The sequence below is a fragment of the Pteropus alecto genome, unplaced genomic scaffold (genome assembly GCF_000325575.1).
Source record: "Pteropus alecto unplaced genomic scaffold, ASM32557v1 scaffold312, whole genome shotgun sequence".
Classification (NCBI taxonomy): Eukaryota; Metazoa; Chordata; class Mammalia; order Chiroptera; family Pteropodidae; genus Pteropus; species Pteropus alecto.
In genome coordinates this window covers 3005499-3015796 of record NW_006433948.1, presented here as the reverse complement: position 1 = coordinate 3015796, position 10298 = coordinate 3005499, and the positions used below count along the sequence as shown (strand labels likewise).

The window sequence follows — 10298 nt, the reverse complement described above, 5'->3', positions numbered from 1 at the left end:
AAAACTTAGAAGAAAAACAGACGAGCAAATCTTCATGAGCTTGGATTAGGCAATGGTTCCTTGGATATAACATCAAAAGCATAAGAAACGAAAGGAAAAAACAGATAAACCGGACTTCGTAACAAGTAAAAAGTTTTGTGTATCAGAGGACAGCATGGAGGAAGTGGGAAAACACAATCGTGTATCTGACAAGAGCCTTGTCTCCAAAATATATTTTTAAAATATACAACTCAATAAAAAGACAAATCACCCAATTAACAAATAGGAAAAAATAAGCATAGATATTTTTCTAAATAATAGACACAAAGGGCCAACAAGCAGCCCGTGTAAAGATGCTCAATATCTTAGCCATCGGGGAAAGGCAAATGAAAACCACAATAAGACTCCACATCACACCCACCAGGAGAGCTAGAATCGAAAAGGCAAAGAAGTTTTACTGAGAATATAGAGAAACTGGAAGCCTCTGGCGCAGCTGGTGGGAATGTAAAGAGCTGTGGCTTCTTCGGGAAAATGGTCTGGCAGTTCCTCAAACGGTTAGTTACCTTGGGACTCAGCATTTCCGCTCCTAGGTATATACCCGAGAGAAATGAAAACGTATGTGCCCGTGAAAACTTACGCATGAACGTTCTCAAGAATATTCGCGACAGACAAAAAGTAGAAAACGACCCAAATATCCTTCAGCTGATGCATAGATAAAATGTGCTGTCACTCAGCGACATATCATTCCCTTATAAAAAAGGAATGAAGTACTGATAGATGTTACGACATGCATGAACTTTGAAAAGATTATGCGAAGCAAAAGACCGCATGCTATATGATTCTATTCACGGGAAATATCCCGAACAGGCGAACCCACGGGGGCAGAGCGCAGATTGCTGGTTGCCTAGGGCTATGACTCTGGAGGGACGTTGAGAGTGACTGGCAAGGGGCACAGGGTTTTTTTTCGGAGCGATGAAAATGTTCTAAAATTTATTGTGGTTGTACGACTGTGAATATTCTAAAAAACGCTGAATTTTACACTTTAAATGGGCGAATCGTATCTCAATAAAGCTGTACAAAATGTAGTTCCTCCGAGGAGCCTTCCCTTCCTACCACGGTCCACATTCACTTCTCCATTCTCTCAAGTCCTACAGCTGTCAAAAACGGTACCACACGATTCGCACTCAGCTCAACTACCTGCTACTCTCTCTCGTTGTTTCATGGACATCAGCCTCGACTTGTCTGGCAGCCAGACTAGTTTTCCGAGGAGGAGCGAGTCCGTCTCCTGTTTGTCAGACATCTCTAAGGCACCTGGCACATAACTGGGCCAGAGAAAGTACGCAGCAAATACCTGACGGTTGTAGAGAAGAGATCGAATGTGCACGTGCCGGTTTTCACGTGTGCGTACAACACACCCAGAAGTCGGGGGGATGCATACGATCTTAGCGAGCTGAGAGAATGACACTATGTGAAAGCGTAGAATACAAGATTTATTTAGGGGGGAAAAAAAACAGCATGGCTCGGACGCTTTTGTTCTCTCCTCCTTCAGCCTCCTGCTGCCCAGTATCACGTGGCCAAGCGTATCCTGGCCTCTGAGATCCTAAGAGAGTCATCGAGGTCCTGTCTAGACACTTGACTGTCTGGTGTCACTATTCCCCCATGGCTTCCTCCTCTTCCTCCTCCTCTGTCCAGCTCAGATCATCATCTGAATCCTCAGATTCTTCCTCATCCATGTCTAACCCAACCCCCGCCCCGGCCTTCTCAGCTAGTGCATCGGGGTGCTCCAGCTGGGCCCAGGAGCCTGGGTCAGCCTTCACCAGGGAGATTTCAACCCGAGATGGCATCAAGGAGACAGAGCTCTGCTCCACGTTTATAACCTGAGGAAGAGGGAAAGATAGAGGGACACAGAAGAAAGACAAAGTGAGGAAGTCAAAGGGACTGGGGTCAGGGTGGGGTGGCGATGAATGACGGAGGAAAATCGAACACCGGAAGGCTGGGGAAAAGCTGGTCGAAGGAGACGATATCGGAAGGGAGAGAGGAGGAAAGGAAGGGAGAGGGAAGCGGGGAGAGAGGGAGGAAAAGAGAGAGGGCGAGGGAGAGAGAGAATCAAAGCAAACGAGGAGAAAACGTCCACGTTTTCCCACTACGACTCCGTCCCTCGGGACGCCCTCTGCTCACGCGTCTGCCTTCTTCACGCCGCTCCTGCCCCCCGCGCCCCTTGTCTTCACTTACCCCCCAGAGCTTCACCTGCGCCTGGAACACACGGTTCCCGTCAAACACAATGTGGACGTGGAGCTGAGAGCAAAGAATGACAGGGGCGGTCACAATCCCAGGGCGGGCGGAAGCGGTCACTACGACACGCGACCAGGCCGGAGCCGTGAGCGCGACATCCACGGGCCAGCCAGGTGACCCTGAGCGAGCACGGGGACAGTGGCGCCTCCACGCCGAGGGCCCGGAACGCTGGAACGCTGTGCTATGGCCGGCTCCCCAGCCTCCGCCCCGCGTCGCACGCTGCTCACCTCGGTCTGACTGGCCTTCACCCAGTTGAACGCAGGCAGTGGAATCTGCCCGTACACGGTCACCACCACCAAGGACTCTGTCTGGTGCCAATCGTGACGGCAAGACGCTGGCAGCTAAAGAGAAGATGCGAGATGTGGGTGGGGAGATGAACTCTTGACCCGAGGGGAGTCCTCAGGTGTGTGCGGAGAAGCGGTGGCCTCTGGGGTGTCGCGGGATAAGGAGCGGAACTTGGCCGCGAGGCACACGGAGGAGAAATGATTTCTGGAAGGGGCTTCTCATCACGAGTCCAGGAACGGTGGGCCTTACCTGCCGCGCCCAGTCATGTCTACCCACTTTGCATCCCGGCTGCGCCAGGAAGGCCCCGAAGTCCAGGGTCTGAATGCCACAGCAGCTCCAAGACTTCATCCTGAGGTAAAGGCCACTCAGCGCAGCTCCTCCCCGTCCCCACAAGCCCCCCGCTCCCATCTCGGTCAAGCTCGGCAGAAAGCTGTCCTGCAGCCGCCCGGTCCCCACCCTCACCCCTCGTGGAATCGAGGTGCTCCTGGGTGGTAAGTGCACGGGACAGCATCGCTCTCGGGCCCTCGGTAAACCTGAGACAGACCACGGAGAACAGGGACACTGTCGGGTCACTGCGAAGCCCACCGCACGCAGCCCCCGATCCAGACCCAGCCACCCGTGGGGGCCACGTCCCTCGCCCACAAGCTGGAGCCCCCACGAGCTCTCACTCACGGCATCACAGCCAGGGTTCTGGCAGCTGGAACCAGTCCGGATCAGACTCCTGTCAAGTCCTAGGCGGGGGAAACAGAGTCAGGAACCCGCCCATTCCTCCCGCCCAAGGGCCCCCTTACTGAGTTCACTCTGCGAGGCCTGTCCCATCAGGCACCCACTTACCGGCCCCGGGCTCCTGGTCTAACTCCTTCTGCTCCAATGCCACCTCCAGGGCTTGGGATATATTTAGCGGAAGCAGCTTTGGAGGCGACTCTGACCTAGGGGGTACGGGTGGGGTGACTTCGTTCTGACTCATTAACCATGGCCGACAGCTCCAACCCTCCCCCGGGTGCGGGGTGCCGACAGAGCCCGAGTCTGCTGCCACTGAGGCAGGGCTGGAGGAGTTGCGTAGCAACCGCATGGCCCGTTTTCTTCTTCTCCGTGGGGACCCCAAACACCTGACCCCGGGGGGACCCCCAGGGCATCTGTCGCCCATCTACTCAGTTGCTCCAAAGCTAAGCGCACTTGTCCGCAGAGTAGATGGGCGAGAGATGCCCTGGGGGTCCCCCCGGGGTCAGGGGTTTGGGGTCCCTGCGGAGAAGAAGAAAACGGGCCATGCGGTTGCTACGCAACTCCTCTTCTTCTTCATCTAATTAGCTGTGGACCGAATATGACTTTCTTCTGCGGCTCATCCCGGTTCCACAAAATTCCCTTCCTCGTCTCTGCAGCCGATACTGCTGCCAATACTACTACACCCCTTCCTTGACATCAAACTTATTTTAAAGTTCTTTTCCAAAAGGAAAAAATAAATCGAGTCATCCCCAACAAACCCCCTTGTATCATAACTAAGTATGGATCCAGGGGCGCTGCCTGCTCACACTCCACCCCCCCAAGCCCATCGGCCCGCAGTCCCTTTACAGGACGGGCGTTACTCTCAGACACGGGATCTCTGCGATGGCACAGAGCACACGCCAAGCCTGACGCCTGGCCGTCCTCACTCGCGTGCCTGCTCCCTAGCTCCCAAACCCCAGTGACCCATTCGTCAGTCATTTCTAGGAAGCTCCATTAACGTAGGAAAAACCCAGGGACCCCCTCCTTTACTTGGGCCTCTCCCGGCGCAAAGTCTCTGCTGACTTTGGAATGGTAGTCGGGGGTTTTTGCTCCTGAAGCGAACTGCTTGTGGCCGGGTCCTCAGGATGAGGGGCGTCAGGTTGCTTCTCAGCACAGTGCGGCCCCACAGTGCAGCCCTGGTCCAGAGGAGGAGAGAAGCGTTACAGATGGACTCCTGTCAGCCGCAGAATCTAAGGAAGTCTAGCGTTTACCTTGATGTTTAAGAACTCAGAGAAGTCTACGGTGCGCTTCCGGCAGCAGGACCAACCCTGGGGACGACAGACCCAGCTCAGCTCAGGTTCCGGGGTGTATCTCCTCGGGGAAATGCTCTTGCTACCTCCCCCAGCTACGCCTCACCTTAAGTGCATCATGGAAGATTGGGACCCCGGGGTGATGGCAACAGGAATCTGTGAATACCGGTAGAAGGATCAGGGAGGGAAGGGTGACCATGCCCGGGTTTACACGCTTATATTTTTTTCCGTATAACATAAAAAAAAAAAACAGTGAAGACCGGCAATCGCCCAGATCAGTTAAGCTCAGGCGGGTACGCGTGATTTCTTTCTCTACCCCGTGAACAGACTGCCCAAGGCCAACCGCCCGCCAGCACCCCGAGAGCCCCCTGGCAAGATCTGGATTACTCACCAGGGAGGTTGGCACCGGGGTCAAAGCGCTGCCCACAGCCTTTGTTATGGCACAGCAGAGACATGGAGGCGTTGGGAGGATTACTGAAAGGGTATTTCAAGGAGCCTGGCTGCCGAGTGGGGCACACCTCTAGGTCTGCAGGCTTTTAGCTGCCCGCGAGGGCCAGCTGTGTCTATCTTTAGTTCGGGAGGCGGCCACCTCCTAACATGGGCAAGGGAACGTCTTTGGCTCTTCCTGGCCAATGGGGACAGCTCGGGATTTCGGCTCTGAGGCTTGAGAAAAGGAGCAGGCAGCGCAGGGCTGGGGCCTGGGGTGAGGTCAGCTCCGCACGGCTGAGGCACTTTTCGGTCGACTGCAGTGCCAAGCCTGACGGGCCAGCAGCTGCTGGGAAACGAGTGCCAACGCGGAGACCCCTCCCGGCTCAGTGAGGGCACCCCGATCCCTCCGGCCCATCTGCCCTTGTGGGGCAACAGCCCCCCCACTCCATCCTCAAGTAACGTGTACTGTCACAAGCACGGACCTGGGTCACTTTAGCCACAGGATGCGGCCACCCTCCAGACGACGGATCCTTTAGGCGAAGGGGCACAAAGGGTTGTCCTTCCAGAGCCCAGTGCTCCTGCCAAGGCAGAATGCCCCTCCCTCCTTCCCTCACCTCCCCCGCCCCCCGCAAAAATCACACAGGAAATTAAAAGGCTTAAAATGTATTTTAATAAGTCGATGCTGCATGACTGCTCCATTTCTCAGAAAAACTCCAAAGGTATCAGGGACAAATCAAACGTAGTACACAGATAAAAAAATGCACGGCGTGACTACCTAGGATAGGCAAGGCTGAGGGCCACCGTCCGGGCTGTCGGCACGCGGCAGCCCCGTCCCCAAGACTGCACCAGGCCTACCGAGAAAAGCTATGAACAGCAACATCGGACACGAGAGGGCCATTCCCGGGTCGTCCTGACCCAAGAAAATGAAGGCGGCAACTTAACACAAGATTTTTTAAAGGTGTGCTAAAATGAAAAGCTCTAAGAGAAAAATGTCTTCCTCGGGACGTGGAAGGGGCAATGTATGGGATAGAACAGAACCGTATGTATGTTATCGCTGACCGCTGCGGACGTTGGCCTGAATTCCCACCTGGGAGTGAACGGAGGATGAGGCTAAGGTCATCGGGGGTGCTGGGGTGCTGTGGTATACCTGGCAGTGTCTCTGGGGCTGGGGGGGCTGAGACGCGAGAGGGCACGGAGAACGGAATGATCAAGATGAACGGGGCTCTGACTGCAATGAATCCTGTCTGTCACGATTCCCCCACCTCCTGACCCTCCAAAATCACTTGGGAGTTCAGGAATGCACCACATGATTCGATGAGTTAGACGACATACCACACAGAATTGATTCGGTAGACACCGCCCCTCCCTCGCCCTCTGCCTCCAGCAGACTCCCTGGAGTGGACAGGCAGGGGAGACCTAACTACTGGGAGGGATCCCTAACGCTTTTCCAGGGTAGAATTCTGGCTAGTCCAAAAAGGGTCCTTCTCTTAAGGGTTTTGGGAAACTAGACACTGCAATTTTTTTCTTTTAGTATCGGCGACGTTTGTTTGGAGCGAATTCGGCTCCAGGAGCCGCACGGTTGAACGCAGGCGGGGTTCCACCGATGGCCCCGATTCCTTCCATCGTAGCTGCCTGGCCGAAGCGTTCGGTTGTTGGCGGGGTCTTAAAGAGAAGAAGGGGACAACGTGACCATAGAGCCTAGGGACTAAGCTTGCCACCCATCGGCAGTCCCTCCCTCGGAGGCCATCTCCACCCAGCTGTTCAAGGCTCCTGATGCTAGAGGCGCGCGAGCCTGTTCAGGAGTGTAGCGCCCGACCCCGGAAGGAAGGCTGCCGGAATCAGGGACCCCCGCCCCCCCCCGTCCCACCTTTACCTTTTTCTCTCTAGTCTTATCTGCTAAACAACGTGACGTACGAAAATCCCAGGATGGGTGCGTTGTAGCCATATCCTTTTTGCCGGACAAGGGCAAGCAACCCGAAGCCTATCCAGTTTGAACATTTTGATATTAGAACTAAAACCACCACCGGACTGTATGAGCCATAAAGCCTTTTGGCTTCACATCTCTGTTATGTGTTAACGTCTAGTCTTCATTGCCTTCCCTCCAAAAACGCGTGGGTTCGACCCAGGATAGGAACTAAACCGTCGGACAGGCCCATCGGAGGCATCTGCCCAACTCCTAAGTATAGTTAGAGACTGGGTTTGCGCGAGATTGAAAGAAAAATTTGGAGGTGACATTTAATGGATTAACAGTCATCCTACAGACTGACATCCAGAGCCAAATCGTGGCCAGGCCCGGGACTGTGAGGGCAAAGTCCTTTCTCCTGACAGCATGTAGAGCTACTGTAAGGCCCTGCAGTGTATTACCAATCCCAAGGTTCCATCTGGCATCATAGTGGCCGGTCCTGGAGGAGCTGGGGTACCAGTCGGCACAGGAGCAGGGGGCATGGCGCCTCTGTTATTTATGCCCATAGCACCTAAGGCAGAGTCGTGTGATCAGTACAAGGAGCAGAGATTATCAGTGTCTTTGTTCCAAAGGAAGCAATTCAACAAGACCTCTGGACTCAGACGTTACACCCCGCCCCCCGTACACGGTGCTCCCGGAAATGTCAACCCGTTAAATCCGGACCAGGTAAAAGCAGCTACGTAGCTCGCCACAGATGAGACGAGAGGGGAACTCACAGCCACTAACCTCCCGGGGCCTTACCTCCCATGGCCATCTGGCCCATGCGAAGTTCCTGCTCTCTCTGAAAAACAAAAATCACTGAAGACAGCCCGAGATGGCACTGCCTTCTCCCACAATCCTCTGACGATCTCGCACTGGGGAAAGCAGACAGAGCGGTGACACACCCCAAGGGCACTGAGACCAAGCTGAGGAACGCTCATGACAGCGCCTCGCTAGGTGTGCAGTGAGGTCAAGGTCGGAGCTACTAAGATGCAAACGAAAAGCCTCCTATTAGGAACAGGAGAGCCGAAAGGAAAGGGGACAGGCAGGTATCGTCCTCTCAGGCTCCGGCCTGGACAAACATCGCGAGGACAACGGAGGACTGGCCCAGGCTGCCACCGGGCTGCCTCTAGCTCATCGTGCAGCCCCAGCTTTCCATCCTAAATTGCCTGTAGGGCGAGAAGAGCCCCCCTTCAAACCTTCCCTTCCCTGCCTACAAATTCTTTCTCGGAGGAGTGTCACAGAAGGGGAACGCGGACGGGAACCTGGTGTGTCCTACAGCCTCGGCGGACACTTCACAGCGCGTTTGCCTATCCTGACCGGCCCGGCGCGTCATGCGCATGGAAAGACATATACCGCATCGGGGAAGGCTCCCTTAAATCCCTCCTGCTGGCGCCGCATCATTTCTTCCTGCTGTCGCCGCATCTCCTCCTCACGGCGCCTGCGCTCCTCCTCCTGCCTGGAGTCAGCAAGGTGTTTCAGCACAGGCTCTCCGGCACCTGAGCGGCTCCGCGAAGCAGGGGGCTCGGCCGAGGCGATCGAGAGCCCTCCGAAAACTCTCGCCGCTCTCCGCAAAGTCACCGTGGCGTGTGCCTGGCCCTAGAGCAACTGGCATGCGTCCGCCAGGGGCAAACGCTCTCCCTTCCCAAAGGAGCCTCGTGAGCCCGGTACGAAGGCGGCCGCTTTGTCTTGACTGCCACCTAGATCCGCGGGGCAGCCGACACGCGTCCCCTCCGAAGGGAAAGGTCTGCCAACGGACCCCCGCATGCGCGAGTGCGTGCGGGAGGCGGCGTGGGGGCGGGAGGCAGAAGGGAGACGTTCCCCTTCGGAGCTGTCAGGGAAAAGGCGCCAGCGAAAAAGAGTCACCTGAGCTCCAGCTGCTTCCGCTTCTGCACCTCCTGGTTGTGCAGCTCCTCCATCCTCCGAAGCTCCTCCTGGCGCCGCATCAGATCTAGAACGACGGGGCCGTCGAGAGTATTCGTCATTGTCCTCGCATGGGCCAGGTAACCGTCCGTAATCACAGATCCGGAAAGCAAAGGGGATCTGATCTCTGAGCCCGGAGTGGCCGTCTGAGGGACCCGGCTTCCCAGAAGGAAGCCGAAGCCACCAGTGCCCTCTGCGCAGAGCCCGGTCTCTCCGCCACACTTCCAGGCTCAACAACAGACTTCGGACGCTCGACAGACAGACAGACAGAGAGAGAGAGAGAGAGAGAGAGAGAGAGAGAGAGAGAGAGAGAGAGAGAGAGAGAGAGAGAGAGAGAGAGAGAGAGAGGTCCGGGCCTTTCCCTTCCGATCACTACAAAGGAACCCCCAAAACGACGCAGGCTGCCCGTCCGGTTTCCGGGCCGCAGCCCGTACTCACCCTGCCGCATTAACATGACCTGGTGCTCGTGGCGCGCGGCCTCCATCTCCATCTCCAGCTTCTCGCGCGCCTCCTTGATGTTGCGGTCCACTTGGTCCTGCTGCTGCTTCTCCATCTCGATGAGCGCCTTCCAGCGCATGGCGTACTCGTACTCGAAGGAGCCGGGCTGTGCGAATCTGGGCGGCTGCTCTCGCTCCCTACGGACGACGTTCCGGGGTTACTAGGGCCGTGTCCGAGACGCACCCCCCACCCCGACTCAGCAACGCACTCCCCCTTTCACACGTTCCCGGGCAAGGTGCTTTCGGAACAGGCGAGCACCTAACGGGGGACTGTGTCGGGCCCACCTACTTGTGAAACTGCTGGTTCTTTATGACCAGCTTCTCTGGAAGTCCCTCTTCGTCATCTAACTGGTCCATGGGCTCCACAGTCACAGGCCGCGGAAATCTGGGATAAGAAAGCATCTGAGCATTACCCGCGTCAGAGCCCACCCCGGGCTGCCTCTCACATCTGCCGTGACACGGGGAGCCGGTTAGGGCTCAGGCCGGGACAAGTCGGCAAACTTCTGAAGCCGCTGTTCTACCCCGTCCCCTGTCATCGACTCCTTTCGATGGCCTGATGTGGAACCTGGGGCGGACAGGGTCAGGTCGGGCTCCGGACCTCCGAATACAGCTTTAGAAATCGGTCCAAGTACGTGGTCAATGCAGCCTACGTGTCTGGTGTCGAGGGAAGCCCAGAGCACTACGTGGGTAAACGCGAAGATGCTGCATGCGCGAAGCGGCTTCTCAGTTACAGAACTTCCAAGGGACGTTTAACGTGGACTGAACGACCTATCGCAGGATCGAAAAGGTTTACTTCTCAATCCTCACGCACTTGCGAAAATTTAAGATTATACCGAATGCCCTGCCAGAACGGTGACACAGCCATTCGCCAGTGTGGCACGACCACGGGAATGGGGCTTCTGGAGGCCACTGACTGGCAGGCTGCGGTCAGGCTGAACC

General features: G+C 56.0%; 2 protein-coding genes across 4 annotated transcripts in view; both read right to left on the bottom strand.

Moving 5' to 3' along the window:
• Window positions 1-1448: 1448 nt before the first annotated feature.
• On the bottom strand, window positions 1449-5571 carry ITGB1BP2 (integrin subunit beta 1 binding protein 2). The gene is made up of 11 exons (XM_006908538.3): window positions 4960-5571; window positions 4675-4724; window positions 4530-4586; window positions 4309-4454; window positions 3391-3485; window positions 3229-3287; window positions 3019-3089; window positions 2806-2905; window positions 2499-2612; window positions 2212-2274; window positions 1449-1856 (listed from the first exon to the last, which is right to left on the bottom strand). The coding sequence occupies exons 1-11, from the start codon at window positions 5021-5023 to the stop codon at window positions 1629-1631; spliced, it is 1047 nt and encodes a 348-aa protein (XP_006908600.1). The 5' UTR covers window positions 5024-5571; the 3' UTR covers window positions 1449-1628.
• A 73-nt stretch (window positions 5572-5644) lies between these two features.
• Window positions 5645-10298, bottom strand: part of NONO (non-POU domain containing octamer binding) — a 12840-nt gene continuing 8186 nt past the window's right edge. For 2 of the 3 annotated variants that reach the window (XM_025044422.1, XM_025044423.1), the window contains 8 exons: window positions 9649-9749; window positions 9301-9497; window positions 8806-8890; window positions 8296-8398; window positions 7702-7741; window positions 7362-7471; window positions 6871-6978; window positions 5645-6659 (listed from right to left, as the gene is read on the bottom strand). In XM_025044422.1, coding sequence (XP_024900190.1) covers window positions 6525-6659; window positions 6871-6978; window positions 7362-7471; window positions 7702-7741; window positions 8296-8398; window positions 8806-8890; window positions 9301-9497; window positions 9649-9749 — 879 coding nt within the window. In that variant the 3' untranslated portion in view covers window positions 5645-6524. The remainder of the gene's footprint in view (window positions 6660-6870; window positions 6979-7361; window positions 7472-7701; window positions 7742-8295; window positions 8399-8805; window positions 8891-9300; window positions 9498-9648; window positions 9750-10298) is intronic. The other variant, XM_025044424.1, reaches the window with a different exon arrangement.